The 21500-nt window shown below is 36.3% G+C and overlaps 1 protein-coding gene across 1 annotated transcript; it reads right to left on the reverse strand.

Moving 5' to 3' along the window:
- Positions 1-9: 9 nt before the first annotated feature.
- On the reverse strand, positions 10-20551 carry LOC117323995 (kynurenine 3-monooxygenase-like; the record flags this gene model as incomplete). The annotated part of the gene is given in 13 exon segments (XM_033879572.1): positions 10-3699; positions 4827-4886; positions 6928-7029; positions 11124-11206; positions 12506-12563; positions 13135-13224; positions 14345-14402; positions 14791-14984; positions 15291-15474; positions 15891-15978; positions 16782-16830; positions 17521-17708; positions 20482-20551. Coding segments are annotated over 13 exon segments (1389 nt in total), but the record flags the coding sequence as incomplete, so codon positions are not given.
- Positions 20552-21500: the final 949 nt, after the last annotated feature.

Below are 21500 nucleotides of genomic sequence, written 5' to 3' on the forward strand. Positions count from 1 at the left end.
AAAAGATTCATAAACAAATATATGTTGGTTAATACAATTTGAAAATACTGTATACATGTATATATATGGAAATAGTTTTGATAAGCAATATATGCTATAAATCTGGTATATAATTTACAAAATATAAAACAACCTTAGATTGTAGGTGTCATGTACGTGATAAAACATTATATAATGGTACTTGTTATTTAACTGGCATTGTCTAACTACAAACCTAATAACAACCGTACAGTTTTAACGCAAATTAGAAGGAATGCATATCTGGAGTGATAAAAAGTCACACTAATAGCAATTGGTACGTTAACAAGTTATCAATTTAGGTACCTAGTGGGTACTAGCTATAAACTACGTTCTGATTATATTTCAACAATAAATACAAACATAACAAGAGTAATTACAGGGTGGAACAATACACACCCATCTGATTCCAACCTGACATAAATGTTTGCATGAAAATGCATAAAATACAGATTTGATATAATAAGTACAATAAATTAATTTGGCATAATGCTCTTACTAAAATACTGAAGGTAAACTTGGATTGCTCAGTCCCATCAAATTCAAGCCCTGCACATCTATGATTTACAGAAGTGATATTTTCGTGTTTGTTTGGTTTGGTTTGTTTGGTTTAATGTCCTATTAACAGCCAGGGTCATTTAGGGACGTGCCAGGTTTTGGAGGTGGAGGAAAGCCAGAGTACCCGGAGAAAAACCACAGGCCTCTGGTCAGTACCTGCCAACTGCCTCATGTAGGTTTCGAACTCGCAACCCAGAGGTGGAGGGCTAGTGATAAAGTGTCGGAACACCTTAACCACTTGGCCACCGCGGTCCCCTTTCGTGTTTGGATATGTATATTTGACTTAATTGCAAATATATAAAATTTCAAGGCGGGTTCTGGTGAGTGTTCAGGTTAAAGCACATTTATTCACCTTCTTTAACAAACTTATACCTCAATGCTAGATTCTTGAAGCCATGCAGATAGATGTACTAGATTAAAAAAAAAGAATTGAATAAAAACTGATAATTTTTGTCTAAATTTGGGAACAAAATCGGTAGTCTCCCTAAAGAAGGGGTTGATCAGCTGGTGATGGAAAGAAACTAATTATAACATGGAAGAATGTTAATCTTACATTTATATCAATTTACATGTTGGATGATTTGTTGGAGGGGTGATTCATAAATTATAATGATGAATAAAACAAAATTTTGATCATTAAAGGAGATTCCCAATCAACGTGAGTCACCAGATAACACAGGCAATCAACTCAGTATACAAAATATCAATCAGTTGTCCTAGTTACCAAATCAGATTGAAGAGGAGTCATTGAAACACATTAACTACTACATGTACCTGATATTACATGTATAAGCTACCTATCCAAAAAGATGTAAAAGTCAGGGTCATGTCAGAAACTCTTAAAGTTTTTTCCATACTGACTACCTACCAGTAAAACAAGAATTCAATGGAAGTGAATATGTCGCCTGCACAGAAAGTTGGGTGATTACAAGAATTATCACAAGGAAACAAATTTTTAATAACAGTGACCTTGACCTTTGACCTTTGGACCTGGAAAGCAATCCAAAGCAGCAAGCACTTTTGGTAAGGAAGATCATGATTTTTTGTATTTGATCAGTCCAAGGGAACTTGGGTTACCACACGGAAATTAATTTTCAATTTTTGATAAGAATGACCTTGACCTTTGACCTTCACACCCCGAAAGCAATCTCAAGTAAGCACTTTTGGTAAGGAAGATCTGCTTTAAGTTTGAGTTTGATCAGCCATACATAACCAAGGACAGCCATGAACTACATACATAACCAAGGACAGCCATGAACTACATACATAACCAAGGATGGACGGCCATGAACTACATACATAACCAAGGACAGCCATGAACTACATACATAACCAAAGACGGACGGCCATGAACTACATACATAACCAAGGACGGCCATGAACTACATACATAACAAAGGACAGCCATGAACTACATACATAACCAAGGACGGCCATGAACTACATACATAACCAAGGACGGACGGCCATGAACTACATATACATAACCAAGGAAAACCACAGCTAAACTTCACAGCCAATAATTCAACATATGTCATGATTATGAAATATACTTCAAAGACCATCAGAGGCAGTGGCAGATCAAACCCTGTGTAACACTTTGGGTATATTATTACTGGATGAATACCTCCCAAGGTTTGGAACCCTCTTCACAAAATCTTTGATTTGTGTCTGGAATGGAACTATTAACAGCTAGAATGCATGAAAGAATAAATATCAAAGCGAGTAGCATTCATGGAGATCACAATCTGATAAGCGTTTACATAACAATGGATCGCAGTGATGACTAGGCCATTGAATAGACGGAATGGCTGAGAAATTTAATACATCTATATATCAATACTGTGCAGTTTCATATCATATTTTAAATCAAACGCAGGTGAGTTACCAGAATCTTGAATAACATAAAAATCCAATTCATGGTGTTTGATAAACTGACACTGACCATTGTGTGTAGGAGCAACTTGTACATAGAAGGATCCCATCACTAGGGAAGGTGGGGTCACGTACTACTCACAACACATCATACAAAATACTTCAGTATTTCATTTGGTCACTGTTCATCAATCAAAAATATTTGTGTTGTTGTCAAGCTATGTACATATATATATACTTAATACATGTATAAGGAATGTACATTACGTACTAAAAAGCTATATCCATGTGACAATGAAAACAATATTTAGCAAATACACACCATATACTGTATATAAAATGCATAAACATACTTAAATGTTAAAGAGTATTTTTCTACATAAATTTGATTGTTTTTTTTTAAATCTGTACATTTTGTAAGATAAAAACTGGAATGTTTACACACTTACTCAAGTATAACAGTCATTTACTGTATGTTGGCAAATCATCCTGCCCGAACAAGTCATTCAAGATATTTATCTATTTCTGATTTTGGGCTATGATAACAAGCTGTACATCACAATAAGCCTGACAGAATATCCACCTGTCCTTGCACGGTTATGTGATGTAATCTTACTGATAATGGAAAAGTGTAATGAACAAAATATATTACAGAAATAAGCCCATGTCTGCTAGATTCTTTACCATATTTACCAAGAAATAAGCCCATGTCCGCCAGATTCTTTACCATACTTGCCAAGAAATAAGCCCATGCCTGCTAGATTCTTTACCATATTTGCCAAGAAATAAGCCCATGCCTGGTAATACCTCCCTCAAATCAGTACAGTGCCAACTAATACTACAGTGCTCCAGTGAGCCTGTTTTGATATAGGTTTGTGCCAAGCTTATTTCATGATAAATATGGGTACATACAGTGGTCCTACCTCATTGTTGTTTGACAAAGTCTATTTCTGTTTTGAAGAATATGACTGATGTCATCAAATCACAACCTTAGTAACATGACAATATTTAAAATAATTTCCTCAACATATCTTGCTCAACATCCAGCTGGTTCATTAATACTTGAATCAATGAAAAAAATGTCTATAGCTGTTGCATCCATCCACCAAACATTGACTTGAAATTTCCTGTAAGGTCCTCTGTCAAGGTCGTCAGAAAAGACTCTTGTTTAGTGAGCATGTGACGTCCGAAAACAACAAACGATAATCCCAACACAACACAACCTACATTGAGAGATTTGGTCAGCATCTGAAACAGCATAGAATAGAGAAGGGATATAAGAACAGGACATGTATCGTAATATTTAACGCCTGGAGATTCTCTTACTGACAAATATCAAGTCTGATGATGAACAACTAATAAATTATAAATTTGATGTCTTTCATTAAAATAATAAAGAAGTAGACTGTCTATAAAACTGGTCATTCACACATACCATGTATACTAATTGAAATTACATTGATGTTAATTACATGTACAAATTACATTATATTTACAAATTACATAAAGTTTATATAAACTACACTTGCAAATTACATGTATATAAACTACATTTAATTAATATATAAACTACATTATATAAATTACATTTACAAATAACATCAAATTTACAAATTACATTATATTTACAAATTACATTAAGTTTATATAAACTGCACTTGCAAATTACATGTATATAAACTACATTTAATTAATATATAAACTACATTATATAAATTACATTTACAAATAACATCATATTTACAAATTACATTTTAAAGTTTATATAAACTACATTTATATAAACTACACTAGCAAATTACAATATATAAACTACATTTAATTAATATATAAACTACATGTATATAAACTACATTATATAAACTACATTTACAAATTACATGTATATAAACTTGATTATATAAACTACACTAGCAAATTACATGTATATAAACTACATTTAATTAATATATAAACTACATTTAATTAATATATAAACTACATTTAATTAATATATAAACTACATGTATATAAACTACATTTAATTAATATATAAACTACATTTAATTAATATATAAACTACATGTATATAAACTACATTATATAAATTACATTGATATCAATTACATTTACAATTGACCTTTACACACATTAAATGCTGTCTTTTATTGGCTACAGGTGGTCGCAAATAGAACATGGCCAGCATTAGAACCCTGTTTCCAGGGTCGCTGATCTTCTTTTTGTTTATTATTTACAAAAAAACCTGGTAGATGACCAACAACAAACATGAACTAATCTGATACTTGTTGTTTAATATCCCCCCAAGTTCATTATGACCTTCGTCTGTTTACACTGAGTTGGATGAAGATGTTTTATACAAGTGGCGATATACTGACCTTGTCCTGCCATTCTCTTCGGCTGATACACTCATGGTACCGTGTTCTTGAAAAGGATACCTACAATGAGAGATTTACAATTTCACAATCAGATTCAACATTATCTCAGGAGATATATGTGTCATATATATATGACAAGAAATATGAATAATATATGTATCACCTTAGTTACCTGAATACAACAATGATGACAAAGGAATTACACTTTGTATGGTTGGATATGTCCTCCGGGAATTTTGTTCTATTTTTGGTAATTATATATAGCACAGAAATAAACTCCCACACATACTTATACTGTCAATAAAAATCTCTGTAAATATATATCTTAAACACACAAATGTCTCAAAACTTGTTAACATCTCTATTGCAGAACTTTGACATTACATGAAGTATAATATTAAAATAGTTTAGGCTGAAACAACAGTAAATTATTTAATCCCCACACCTATATAAGTATATATTAAAACACCATAAAATGTTGGGGTAAATATTTCATATTAAAATCTACTGTTTTAAACATCCCACATCTAGTGTTATAAGGGACCCAGCTGTCGGGGAAAGCTTGTATATAGTGTAATGAGGGAACCCAGCTGTCAGGGGAAAGCTTTTATCTAGTGTAATGAGGGAACCCAGCTGTCAGGGGAAAGCTTGTATCTAGTGCAATGAGGGAACCCAGCTGTCAGGAGAAAGCTTGTATCTAGTGTAATGAGGGAACCCAGCTGTCAGGGGAAAGCTTGTATCTAGTGTAATGAGGGAACCAAGCTGTCAGGGGAAAGCTTGTATCTAGTGTAATGAGGGAGCCCAGCTGTCAGGGGAAAGCTTGTATCTAGTGTAATGAGGGAACCCAGCTGTCAGTGGAAAGCTTGTATCTAGTGTAATGAGGGAACCCAGCTGTCAAGGGAAAGCTTGTATCTAGTGTAATGAGGGAACCCAGCTGTCAGGGGAAAGCTTGTATCTAGTGTAATGAGGGAACCAAGCTGTCAGGGGAAAGCTTGTATCTAGTGTAATGAGGGAGCCCAGCTGTCAGGGGAAAGTTTGTATCTAGTGTAATGAGGGAACCCAGCTGTCAGGGGAAAGCTTGTATCTAGTGTAATGAGGGAACCCAGCTGTCAGGGGAAAGCTTGTATCTAGTGTAATGAGGGAACCCAGCTGTCAAGGGAAAGCTTGTATCTAGTGTAATGAGGGAACCCAGCTGTCAGGAGAAAGCTTGTATCTAGTGTAATGAGGGAACCCAGCTGTCAGGGGAAAGCTTGTATCCAGTGTAATGAGGGAACCCAGCTGTCAGGGGAAAGCTTGTATCTAGTGTAATGAGGGAACCCAGCTGTCAGGAGAAAGCTTGTATCTAGTGTAATGAGGGAACCCAGCTGTCAGGGGAAAGCTTGTATCTAGTGTAATGAGGGAACCCAGCTGTCAGGAGAAAGTTTGTATCTAGTGTAATGAGGGAACCCAGCTGTCAGGGGAAAGCTTGTATCTAGTGTTATGAGGGAACCCAGCTGTCAGGGGAAAGCTTGTATCTAGTGTAATGAGGGAACCCAGCCAGCTGTCAGGGAAAAGTTTGTATCTAGTCCAATGAGGGAACCCAGCTGTCAGGGGAAAGTTTGTATCTAGTGCAATGAGGGAACCCAGCTGTCAGGAGAAAGCTTGTATCTAGTGTAATGAGGGAACCAAGCTGTCAGGGGAAAGCTTGTATCTAGTGTAATGAGGGAACCCAGCTGTCAGGGGAAAGCTTGTATCTAGTGTATGAGGGAACCCAGCTGTCAGGGGAAAGTTTGTATCTAGTGTAATGAGGGAACCCAGCTGTCAGGGGAAAGCTTGTATCTAGTGTAATGAGGGAACACCATGGTGTACAGAGGAACCCAGCTGTCAGGGGAAAGCTTGTATCTAGTGTAATGAGGGAACCCAGCTGTCAGGGGAAAGCTTGTATCTAGTGTATGAGGGAACCCAGCTGTCAGGGGAAAGCTTGTATCTAGTGTAATGAGGGAACATAGTACCATGGTGTACAGAGGAACCCAGCTGTCAGGGGAAAGCTTGTATCTAGTGTATGAGGGAACCCAGCTGTCAGGGGAAAGCTTGTATCTAGTGTAATGAGGGAACATAGTACCATGGTGTACAGAGGAACCCAGCTGTTGGGGAAAAGCCTGTATAGAAAGTTGTCCAGCTTCTTCCTCAGCAGAAACATCTTAGAGTTTACAGACTTCCTCATCTGAAAAATAATCAATTATGTTGACATAGTTGGCAAAGTATTTATATATCATCTCCACATGTTCAATGTCAACAAAACATGTTTAGGCATGACAGTATCTAAATCCAATATGTGTACCTTTACCTGTATGACAGCAAGTTCTAAATGTGTACCTTTACCTGTATGACAGTAAGTCCTATATGTACACCTTTACCTGTATGACAGTAAGTTCTATATGTTCACCTTTACCTGTATGTCCTGATCTGTACCTTTACCTGTATGACAGTAAGTTCTGTATGTGTACCTTTACCTGTATGACAGTAAGTTCTATCTGTGTACCTTTACCTGTATGACAGTGTTCTATATGTACACCTTTACCTGTATGTCCTGATCTGTACCTTTACCTGTATGAAAGTAAGTTCTATATGTGTACATTTGCCTGTATGACAGTAAGTCCTATATGTGTACATTTGCCTGTATGACAGTAAGTCCTATATGTGTACCTTTACCTGTATGACAGTAAGTCCTATATGTGTACATTTACCTGTATGACAGTATACAATTATCAAATGGGTATGAGGGGGATAGTAACTTTGTCAGCCCCGAGGCAACAACTGTTGCACGAGGGCTTTAGCCCAAGGGCAACAGTTGTTGATGAGGGGCTGACAAAATTACTATTGCCCGAATTACCCCATTTGATAACTGTTTTATTATACCTTTACGTTTTTTCTTGGCATAAAACTCACCATTAGCCTTTCGGTTATCTACGTAAAATTTTCTAAGAAATAGGTTTAAATCCATTGTTGGTATCTCGTATAATGTTTTTATAGTGTTTTGGATATCTCTGTCCGTTAATAATGACTCGATCTCTACGTCTGTGGCGTTTTGAAAATGTGTGTGTTGATCCATGTTTGACAGTTTCGTGAGAGAAAACAAAATGTTAGGCTACCGTCTGCAACAACAAACAATCTGTGTCAATTAAGCGCTTGCATGTCGTTGTGTCTTTCAAACGTTCTGACGACGTTACAGCAGGGGTGTGACAGTTCGCCGTGTGACAGTTTGCCGTGTGACAGTTTTTTTCGAACTGTCACACGGTGTGATAGTCCTAGAAACACATACACCACCCCTCGAGGCTGATAGTCAAATTATCACATTACTTTTATATAGAGAAAAAAAACGTAAAGGTATAATAATAAGTTCTATCTGTGTACCTTTACCTGTATGACAGTAAGTCCTATATGTGTACACTTACCTGTATGACAGTAAGTTCTATATGTGTACCTTTACCTGTATGACAGTAAGTCCTATATGTGTACACTTACCTGAATGACAGTAAGTCCTATATGTGTACCTTTACCTGTATGACAGTAAGTTCTATATGTGTACCTTTACCTGTATGACAGTAAGTCCTATATGTGTACCTTTACCTGTATGACAGTAAGTCCTATATGTATACCTTTACCTGTATGACAGTAAGTCCTATATGTGTACCTTTACCTGTATGACAGTAAGTTCTATATGTGTACCTTTACCTGTATGACAGTAAGTCCTATATGTGTACCTTTACCTGTATGACAGTAAGTCCTATATGTGTACATTTGCCTGTATGACAGTAAGTCCTATATGTGTACCTTTACCTGTATGACAGTAAGTCCTATATGTGTACCTTTACCTGTATGACAGTAAGTTCTATATGTGTACCTTTACCTGTATGACAGTAAGTTCTATATGTGTACCTTTACCTGTATGACAGTAAGTCCTGTATGACAGTAAGTCCTATATTTGTACCTTTACCTGTATGACAGTAAGTCCTATATGTGTACATTTACCTGTATGACAGTAAGTTCTGTATGTGTACCTTTACCTGTATGACAGTAAGTCCTATATGTGTACCTTTACCTGTATGACAGTAAGTCCTATATTTGTACCTTTACCTGTATGACAGTAAGTCCTATATGTGTACATTTACCTGTATGACAGTATACAATTATCAAATGGGTATGAGGGGGATAGTAACTTTGTCAGCCCCGAGGCAACAACTGTTGCACGAGGGCTTTAGCCCAAGGGCAACAGTTGTTGATGAGGGGCTGACAAAATTACTATTGCCCGAATTACCCCATTTGATAACTGTTTTATTATACCTTTACGTTTTTTCTTGGCATAAAACTCACCATTAGCCTTTCGGTTATCTACGTAAAATTTTCTAAGAAATAGGTTTAAATCCATTGTTGGTATCTCGTATAATGTTTTTATAGTGTTTTGGATATCTCTGTCCGTTAATAATGACTCGATCTCTACGTCTGTGGCGTTTTGAAAATGTGTGTGTTGATCCATGTTTGACAGTTTCGTGAGAGAAAACAAAATGTTAGGCTACCGTCTGCAACAACAAACAATCTGTGTCAATTAAGCGCTTGCATGTCGTTGTGTCTTTCAAACGTTCTGACGACGTTACAGCAGGGGTGTGACAGTTCGCCGTGTGACAGTTTGCCGTGTGACAGTTTTTTTCGAACTGTCACACGGTGTGATAGTCCTAGAAACACATACACCACCCCTCGAGGCTGATAGTCAAATTATCACATTACTTTTATATAGAGAAAAAAAACGTAAAGGTATAATAATAAGTTCTATCTGTGTACCTTTACCTGTATGACAGTAAGTCCTATATGTGTACACTTACCTGTATGACAGTAAGTTCTATATGTGTACCTTTACCTGTATGACAGTAAGTCCTATATGTGTACACTTACCTGAATGACAGTAAGTCCTATATGTGTACCTTTACCTGTATGACAGTAAGTTCTATATGTGTACCTTTACCTGTATGACAGTAAGTCCTATATGTGTACCTTTACCTGTATGACAGTAAGTCCTATATGTATACCTTTACCTGTATGACAGTAAGTCCTATATGTGTACCTTTACCTGTATGACAGTAAGTTCTATATGTGTACCTTTACCTGTATGACAGTAAGTCCTATATGTGTACCTTTGCCTGTATGACAGTAAGTCCTATATGTGTACATTTGCCTGTATGACAGTAAGTCCTATATGTGTACCTTTACCTGTATGACAGTAAGTCCTATATGTGTACCTTTACCTGTATGACAGTAAGTTCTATATATGTACCTTTACCTGTATGACAGTAAGTTCTATATGTGTACCTTTACCTGTATGACAGTAAGTCCTATATGTGTACCTTTACCTGTATGACAGTAAGTCCTATATGTGTACCTTTACCTGTATGACAGTAAGTCCTATATGTGTACCTTTACCTGTATGACAGTAAGTCATATGTGTACCTTTACCTGTATGACAGTAAGTCATATATGTGTACCTTAACCTGTATGACAGTAAGTCATATATGTGTACCTTTACCTGTATGACAGTAAGTCATATATGTGTACCTTTACTTGTATGACAGTAAGTCCTATATGTGTACCTTTACCTGTATGACAGTAAGTTCTATATGTGTACCTTTACCTGTATGACAGTAAGTCCTATATGTGTACCTTTACCTGTATGACAGTAAGTCCTATATGTATACCCTACCTGTATGACAGTAAGTCCTTTATGTATACCCTACCTTTATGACAGTAAGTCATATATGTATACCCTACCTGTATGACAGTAAGTCCTATATGTGTACCTTTTCCTGTATGACAGTAAGTCCTATATGTGTACCTTTACCTGTATGACAGTAAGTCCTATATGTGTACCTTTACCTGTATGACAGTAAGTTCTATATGTGTACCTTTACCTGTATGACAGTAAGTCATATATGTGTACCTTAACCTGTATGACAGTAAGTCATATATGTGTACCTTTACCTGTATGACAGTAAGTTCTATATTTGTAACTTTACCTGTATGAAAGTAAGTTCTATATGTGTACATTTACCTGTATGACAGTAAATTCTATATGTGTACATTTATCTATAGAATATCAAACTAACAGCAATAATAGCCCTGTTTATAATTATCACCGTTCACTCAAAGTTTGATAATGCTCAACAGATCTGCACCATTGGATTGTTGCATAAAAAAGTCATTTATCTGTCAAAATGTGATTCTATGTCTATAGAGAAATCAATAGCCCAGTTACATGTAACACCATACCTCTACATAGTTGTACATAGCTAAATCATTGATGGCCTGGGCATCAGGCTTCCTGTACTCTGTATAGGCTTTCAAAGCTGCATCTGTAACAGGTCACACGTTATCATAAATGTTTAAAATCACAATACAGACCTGTAAACACATAGCATAGACAGGTACAACTGACAGGTATATGGTGTGCTATTAATGGATCAGGTTATCATGTTCAGTTTTACATTTCAAACAATACCACAATAAATACATATCCCCTCATTGTTATCAATGTAAATAACTTTCCAACTAAAAAACATGTAGTTTGCATCTTGTCCATAATACCATACTTATCCTAAAATAAGCCCCCTCCACTACTGTAAAAGTTCAGCTATGTATTTATCCTCAAATCCCTCCACCTAGTGTAAAAGTTAAATACTGTGTTTATCCTCAAATAAGTCCCCTCCACAAGTGTAAAAGTTAAATACTGTGTTTATCCTCAAATAAGCCCCCTCAACTAGTGTAAAAATTAAGTACTGTATTTATCCTCAAATAAGCCCCCTCAACTAGTGTAAAAATTAAGTACTGTATTTATCCTCAAATAAGTCCCCTCCACAAGTGTAAAAATTAAGTACTGTATTTATCCTCAAATAAGTCCCCTCCACAAGTGTAAAAGTTAAGTACTGTATTTATCCTCAAATAAGCCCCCTCAACTAGTGTAAAAGTTAAGTACTTATGGACTTATTTATGAACCACTTTGTAATGACTTAATTTATTCAAAATGAATGATTCTGCAAAGATATACATGGTGGCTTATTTTTTGGTGGGAACTTATTTGTTGTTAGGGACTTATTTGTTGGTAAGGACCTATTTGTTGTTAGGGACTTATTTGTTGGTATGGGCCTATTTGTTGGTTGGTGCTTATTTGTTGGTAGGGACTGATTTGTTGGTAGGGACACATTTATTGGTAGGGGCTTATTTGCAGATAAATATGGTACTTATTTTCTTTTATTACTCCATTCAAGTATTTCTAAATTTATTATCATTTCCTTAGGGAGAGTTGTCCCTTGAATGACATGAATGACTTCTTGAATAAAATCTTTGGAATTGGCACCAGAACTTGAGAAGCATTGAATCATTGAATGTTCATACCTGGGCATTGTATAGAATTTGATTAAAATTACCAAGGTAAATCATTTAAAAATGACAAAATGTTTAAAACTTGATGCTTTGTCAAAAAGATTTTTTTTTTCACCATGGATGATTCTTTAAAGAGGTAGAAGGAGGCTTATAATAATTTGTTAGCAGGGGCTTATTTAGAGATAGACATGATTCAGATTTTCTTTTATTACTTCATTCATAGATTAATGAACAATTTGTAGGTCAGCATTTACCTTGATTACAGAACTTACCAAAATCATCTTTGAACTCATTCAATTTATCGTTAAACACGATGCAGTCTTCAAATCCCTAAAAATTTACAAAAAGATGAAATTAAAAACTACACATTTGTCGATATATTTAATGAACCCATAGTTAATACACAAATCAGAAGGGTGCTGATTGATATACCACATGTCTTGTATTATACATTCTGTAATTGAATTCTTTACTCATTTATATACATAACTCTCCATATCAACCTCATTGTGATCCAAATCTTTCTTAATTGAATATCAATTAGGATTGTTAATTCACTCATATCTACATTAAAGTCTAAACATTCATTTTTTATCAAGAACCTCATTGAAATCCCTACTGTACATAAACATAACCCCTAGAATATAAGGCTGTGTTGAACAGGGAAATTTAATTTACATCCATCTACTGTCTATTATACTCCTGCTTTAAACTTCGGAAATGTTCTGTTTTGTGTCTTTAACTTATATATACCATCTAATTATGCCATTTTTTAAATTTGGCATTATCAACATGTTAACATACTTTGATAAAGAATCTAGCTGACTTTTAATGTCTATTCTAATTAACTTCTCTCCTACCAAATTTTTGCCATGTTGGTGAGTGGATAGTACAAACTTACCGCATTCATACCCTGTCCATAGAACGGAACCATGGCATGTGCTGCATCTCCCATGATGACTGTTTTACTCCCATAATGGTACGGTGAACACTAAAAATCACAAGCTATAGCTATAGACAATCGCAAAGAAAAAAATAAAGAAAAAAATAATGTAAGTGCACATACTATAATGGTAAAGTGAAAAATTATAATAATCTGTGTAAAAACTGCCCAATCGCCCACCTGCTACTTCAACCCCCAACTCCAACACCTTTTCAACCTGCTATTCCAACTCCAACACTACCCTCCTTCCCCCTGCTGCTCAAACCCCAACCCCCTTACCACTTGTTGCTTCAACTCCAAACTCCCTTCCTACCTGCTGCTTCAAACTCCAACCCCAATCTCCTTCCCATCCTCCTCTCAAACCGCAACCCCAACCTCCTTCCCATCCTCCTCTCAAACCCCAACCCCAACCTCCTTCCCATCCTCCTCTCAAACCCCAACCCCAACCTCCTTCCCATCCTCCTCTCAAACCCCAACCCCAACCTCCTTCCCATCCTCCTCTCAAACCCCAACCCCAACCTCCTTCCCATCCTCCTCTCAAACCCCAACCACAACCTCCTTCCCATCCTCTTCTCAAACCCCAACCCCAACCTCCTTCCCATCCTCCTCTCAAACCCCAACCCCAACCTCCTTCCCATCCTCCTCTCAAACCCCAACCCCAACCTCCTCCCATCCTCCTCTCAAACCCCAACCTCAACCTCCTCCCCATCCTCCTCTCAAACCCCAGCCCCCTCTCCATCTTCTGCTCCAACTCCATCCCCTGCTGCATATTACCATAGTCAAATCAGATAGAGTGGTACAGTGTATTTTATCTTTATGAACACAGATAAATCATCCCTTGAATTCTGTCTAATAATACTAGGGGAATCTATATACAAAACATAAAGATTATAGTCTGCCTAATGAGGATTTGGCATGCAATATGCTACCTTTACACTGGTAGTATGTAAAACTGTTTACTGATTACATGCAAGGGAAACATCTGTCACAGGCCACCAAATCAGCAGCATGAATACACTTAAATCAGTAAGTTATTGGGTGGTTTAAAACAGGTAAAGGTTACAAAATATAATAAGTTTTGATTTCAAAATCTTATTTTCATGTAAATTTAATTGTGTTGCAAAATTCTGACATCAGAATCTTCCCTGCGAAACATTAAGTGTCTTACTTTGATGGAGACCATGGGCAATGCCTTGCTTTTCCTGAACGTTTCCTTTATGGCTTCTCTGAAAATATCAATATATCTAAGTTATATCCATATCCACACCAATGTACATCCAAAGACAGATCCCATCTGTATAGTCCCCATGACACACACTAAAATAGGACATGTGATGTTCATCAACTGACATAAACCTTCAGTCATTGATATTTCCTAATATCCATCACTTACATGTATAATAATTTGTGTACAATTGAAGATGTTGACTACTTGCATCTCCTATGACATTCATGGTACCAGGCATTACTTAATCAGATACACAAATTTTACAAGTTGGTAGGTTTACAAACACATGAATGTACCAAACTAAGGATAATAACTCTAAACACCTTTAATATATGTGTATGTAAGTGTGTCCTTAAAACAGGTAAAATACCAATCAGTACACCTACTCTCCAATCAGTGGGATCGAATCTGGAAACTTTTCCCGGAAGAACACCATAGCCTCCTCTCCACTACTAATGCCGTTAAAGATGTCAAAAGGCATGAAAAGGGTGGCAGTAAAACTCTTGTCCTGGTTTGGCAGAGCTATCATCATAAACTCATTCCTAGGCCAAATGTGTAGATAATTCACTCCCATTTTAAACTGTATAATACAGAAAAGACAGTACATATACAATGTGTATGTGTTTACATGTATAATGAGGACATGTACACCACACAAAGTTTGACTTGTGTCCACACCAGACCCCAAAATCACAGTCTATGGCACCAAATCCTCTAGACAAGACAATAATTCTTCTTGACCATGTGCACTATATGCCACAGTGACATAATGTATTATAACTAAAGTAGATATATACTAATTTGATTGTCTGAGTTTAACATTCTTAATCTGTAGACACACTTAAGCAGGTCTGACTAACACAATGATTCTACTTTACATATCTACAAATTGAGCTCACCTGTCCCTGATGAGTTCGGGAGGGATACATAACTCCATGTACCCGTGAGGTATGTAGGTCTGCTCATAGTTAAGGAGAGAATCCTTCATCATTTGCTGTCGGACAGCTGAGAATGCTCCATCATTCCCAATAATAAGATCCACACACATTTTCTTAGTTTCTCCAGTTTTACTAAAACAGAATGTCAAACTGTGCTTGATGTGTGTAAAACAGATTACAACACCTTACATTAGAAACGAGGAGTGTTTGAAACACTTAGTATATATCTAAACCTACTGAAACATAATCATCGTTTAGAATCTCCACAACACTAGGGGACATAGTGGGAAACTCTTCAAGAAGAGAACGAGGACCAACCTACGAGGATGCCCATTCTCAACCCGAGTTGTGGACACTTAAAATTCTCCACCACCATCCTTTGTTAACGCACAAACAACACCTTTTAATAAGGTCTAAATCAAGCTTGGGGGTACCATCGCGGGAAATTTAACCCAGCATGTTATATGCCAGTCAATTAAGTAGAAGCGACAGTAGTAGTCAAAGACTAACAAATGACACTATCAACAGTGAGTGAGTATATAGTTTACCTTTTGAATTCTATATCTCCTGTCTTTATATTACAGCAAACCATCTTCTGTTCAAAATGCATTTGGACATTTGAGTGTTTTTCAGCAGCTAATTGAAGCAAAAACAAAAATATGATAGAAATACATATTAAGCAAATATTGGAAACAAAGCATTCTTAGGAAAAACATGTTTCAGCAACAAGAGGCCCTAAGGGCCTAAACAGTCATCTGATTCTAAAGATTCATGTACTATCATACAAATATATCATGGGTGTCTGTGCAATAGGCCAGAATATTTGACATGATGCATGAGGCTGAAGGCAATGAGCTAAAATTGGCTGCTATCTCAAAGCTTTTATGAGGCAGAAATATTACACCACTTTATCGGTTCCTCTTCCTTAACATTCCCACCAATTTCAACTCGATGGCACCAGTGGAACTGGAGAATAAGTTTTAAATGTGTTTTTCAAGATGGCTGCCAGCCATCTTGGATTCCGGACTGACATGAAAAATAACAACATTGGGTCAGGACCATCACAGGATCGTTTCAAGAAATTTAGAACTGAATCCCACAGGTTGAACTTGGAAGTTTGAAATAGGTGTCGTTCAGGAGAACCATGCAAAACGGCGGAAGGCGGATTACGATGGATGAAGCATGATGACTAAAGCTAGGTCAACCTGACCCTTTGGGTCAGATGATGATCCCAGTATGAAACAAACAAAAGGTAGGGCCAGATTTAAAAACAAGAGGCCCATGGCGCCAGTATAACTATCCTGCAGTTTACTTCCATCACCAAGTTATTTTGAATATGACAAACATTGTCATTGTCATCTATTAGGCTAGATTAGGTTGATATACCTTCACTTATTCTAAAGAAGTAGCTTTTTTGAAAAACAATTTTAAACTTTTACCTGTCAGCAGTACTTCGTTGAGTTTCCGTCTGTCGACAGACATGATGTACTGTAACAAATATTCATCATCTTAGAAAAGCATGTGTTTCTTACGAGTTACACATTATATTTCAATTGAATTGGATGTTAAATGACAAGTTTTACTGACATAATTTACAAAAACTTATTTCTATACGAGGTACATCTACATGAGAGAGCCTTATGTATCTTTATTTATCTTTGACCATTGCCTATAAATGATGAACATGTTAATAAACATTACCATGCATCTGTAGGTTAATATTTTATGTTACACTGATATGCATTGTAATGCTTTTCAATAATCCCAAGGCCAACAAAAGATCTGTAAGTAGAGGGATGGACTTTTCACCAGGCTTGTGTTTGTTTGACAAAATAAATATTGTATGTTGTGTTTGAACCCCTCTGTACAGTTTAAACTCCATACCAGGTATCATACATGTATTTAAATATCTGTACCACTTCCTTTTCCAAATCAAAGCACTTCACTCACAAACCTTACGTAGATGCTGACTGTCTAAGTTTGAACTGTTGACCCTAGCCTACTCATCGTGATAACATCCACATATAAACCAAGTCAATAAGTTTTTTTTCAGGTTGGTAAATATGTACAATGTATCTAAATAGACTTTGGTATATTACAACCAATATTGAATAGATAAACCTGACTTTTCTATGTAATCTTCCTCAGAGACCCATCCTGTATTAAATGTAAATTTACCTGATCTTTCCTGCCATATAAGATCTCGCTGAGAGACCCATCACCACTGTGAATCATTCTGGCGTACATCTTGATCCCTTCCTTCACAACCACTTCCTCCAGTCCGACCTCTCTCAGGGCCTCCCGTCCCCGTACAGACAGGGCAAGGTTGATACTCCTACCTCTTACTACCTCCATGGTTCTGATGTCTATCAACATAAACAAGGTAATTAATTCCTTTTGATGGGAAAACAGAGTGTTGGGAAAGTTGTCCTAAAACCTTTTGTCAGCTTGGTAGTGGTAAGAGAAATCTTAGCCATTTTCAATATTTTAACACAGGGATTATGTCTCACAGATAAGGAAATGGACCATATGTATGGATTAACTAATCAAATTTTAAAACAAAGACCCCAGAGGGATCTTAGTGCCCACCATTTAATAATCTTTATTGGGTTATATCAATACATGCAAAATCTTTTCTCTAATTCTCCTTTCTTTTTAATTATTCAATAACAACGTGAATGTACAAATGAAATCTTAGAGGTTTCTTAACAAGAACTTTCTGTAAACAAGAAATAGCAATAACAAACTTCATCTGACAAAATCAAAGATGGCCACCTGTCGACCATCTTGTTTTCAAATCAAACTCAAACTAAATTGGGCACAATTAGGGACCAAGTGGAACCTACACATCAGGTTTAAGAAATATCATTGCAGAACTGCTGAAGAGATAACAAACTTCAACTGTCAAATTCCAATTTACCACCTGTTAGCCTTTTGTTTGCGAATCAAACTCAAAATTAAATGGGCACAACTAGACACCAAGATGAACAACAAACAAAACTTAAGAAAGATCCATGAAGAATTTATTGAGAAAAAGTGATAACAATCTTAACCTGCTGAAATTCAAAATGGTTCGTGTCTGTCAGCCTTTTCTTACTGACCTCATAGGAACATACACAACTATCGGGACCAAGAAGAACTTACATATGAAATTTGAAAAGGATCCATTAAATACTGAGAAAAAGCAGGAACAATCTTCATTTGTCAAAATCCAAAATACCACCTCTTGGCCATTTCGTTTTCCGATCATACATGCACAACTAGGGACAAAGGGAAACCTGCATGTGATATTTGATTCAATACCTTCTGAAGAATATGGACGATGTTACGAATTAGAACCATGGACAAAAGGCAACCTCACAATCTGATGATGTTGGGCTTAAAAGTTTTACTGATAAAGGCCCAAAACTGGGAGTTTTTTTCCCATATAGGGAGGACTGGCAAGAGTGTGATACTTTTATCTCAATGTACATATTAAAATTACATATTAAAACAAGAGATCCCAGAGGGATCTTGGCGCCCACCATTGAATGATCTTCATAGGTTCCATGTCAGATTGATCTTTTCCCTTTTTTTCCCTTCCTCTTACTAATCTGTGTAAATTGAGAAACATCCCTCAAGTGCTTTTTAAACAATGGAAACTTATATATGAAATTTGAGATTTAGCAATAATGGTTGTCTGTTGACAATGTTTTCAGATTGGTCCAAAAATGCAATACGACGGACCAAGGAGAACCTACATATGAAATTTGAGAAGAATCCCTTCAGTACTTTCTCAGAAATAGCGATAACAAACATCAATTGTCAAAATCCAAGATGGCTGCCTGTCAGCCATGTTGTTTTCCGATCGGTCCCAAAATGCAATATGCATACATGTAACTAATGACCAAGGGCAACCTACTTATGAAATGTGAGAAAGATCCCTTAAGTACTTTCTCAGAAATAGCGATAACAAACTTCAATTGTCAAAATCCAACATGGCTGCCTGTAGGCCATGTTGTATTCCGATCAGTCCCAAAATGCGATATTCAAAACAAGGGACCAAGGGCAACCTACATATGAAATTTGAGCAAGATCCCTTCAGTACTTTCTCAGAAATAGCGATAACAAGAATTGTTTACGGACGGACGGACGACAGACCACGGACACCAGGCGATTTGAATAGCCCACATCTGATGATGATGGGCTAATAAAATTCCATCAAAAAGATATATGTATATATATACATATATTTCTGGATATAAAGGATTTTTGCCAACTGTACTGTTTTTTAAATGTGAATACATACCATAAGTAAAATCGCTATCACCTGAAGTGTTTGACATTGATAACATACCTGAAGTGTTTGACATTGATAACATACCTGAAGTGTTTAACATTGATAACACACCTGAAGTGTTTACCATTGATAACACACCTGAAGTGTTTAACATTGATAACATACCTGAAATTTTTAACATTGATAACACACCTGAAGTGTTTAACATTGATAACACACCTGAAGTGTTTAACATTGATAACACACCTGAAGTGTTTACCATTGATAACACACCTGAAGTGTTTAACATTGATAACACACCTGAAGTTTTTAACATTGATAACACACCTGAAGTGTTTACCATTGATAACACACCTGAAGTGTTTAACATTGATAACATACCTGAAGTTTTTAACATTGATAACACACCTGAAGTGTTTACAATGTAACATTGATAACAATATTCCTGTACACTTAAAGATATATTGATGTCCCAGTAACATGTATTACTGACTAACATTCAAATACTCCACATTATTTTTATGTTTCAGTCTGTCAAAATGAAAATGGGAATCGTTCACAGGATCAAAAAGTTTCAGGAGGTTGAATTTAGGCTGCTTACCTGTTTCATCATAATTTTAAGCTAATCAAATGCAGACACCATATATATATATAAGTGGTGCAGATGTATTGATACAGCTGTAGCATCAGAGCTGCAGGAACACAAGAAAGACTGGCGAACATACCAAGTAATTATGGCTCATTCTTCCCCTCGAAAACCATACCAAATCTATACTTACACTGTCTTTATAATGTGCTGTATGTTTTATTAAAATACAAATATCATATACACTTTGTATATTAAAGATCTAGAGACATACCTTCTCGTTTCTCAAACAGGTCCACTTTGTAGCCCCTCTTTGCCATGAAACATGCATTGAGAGCCCCAACCTGGAAAGACAGACAAATGTTAAACTGAAATGGTTACAGAGTATATTATGGACATACAGAGAATATGTAGTTGATTTGCATCACAATCACCTCTAAATACACTATTTAGTTGTTTTGCTTAATGTGGTTGAAATAATCTTGTAAACAGATTCCTTATCTCCTTATTCCTTAATTTTCCATAGGACGGCATATCATATAAAAGAAGAGGCTAGGTCAGTTAACATGGCTGAAGATTCTTAAGTGGGTGACTTACATATAGAATATTTGACAAATTATAATTAATAAACTACCATTATTTTGGGAAATTTATGCCTAGATTGGAGGTAAAAGGAATTGCCCCTGGGAGCTGCATCCTGTGACGTCCGCCCCGAATCTTCCAAACACGAGGCCCATGCAATGGGCCTGCATTGCTCACCTGGCTCTACAACAACTCTGAAGTTGGTTTAGGTCATTTCTGCAGATACTATGCTGATAACCAATTTATTAAAACATCAATGTCAATGAATTTCCTAGTCCTTTATTCCAGTAGACAATTGGCCTAATATCAGGACTCTTTGCTATCAAGAAAACATTGTTTGAAGGATTTAGACTATTTGACCTATGTGACTTAAATGAAGGTCAAGGTCATTCATTTGAACAAACTTGGTAGCCCTTCACTCCAGTATGCTACAGGCTTATAAATATCAAGTCACTGGCCATAGGCCTCTTGGTTATTGAGAAGAAGTTGTTCGAAGTTTTTAACCTATTTGACCTATGTGACCTTGAATGTAGGTAAAGGTCATTCATTTGAATAAACTAAGTAGCCCTTCACCCCAGCATGATACAAGCCCAATATCAAATCTGGGCCTTTTGGTTATTGAGAAGAAGTTGTTTAGATTTTAGCATATTTGACACTTGTAACCTTGAATGAGGGTCTAGGTCATTCATTTGAGCAAATTTTGTAGCCCTT

This window comes from Pecten maximus, chromosome 3, assembly GCF_902652985.1.
Source record: "Pecten maximus chromosome 3, xPecMax1.1, whole genome shotgun sequence".
Taxonomy (NCBI): Eukaryota; Metazoa; Mollusca; class Bivalvia; order Pectinida; family Pectinidae; genus Pecten; species Pecten maximus.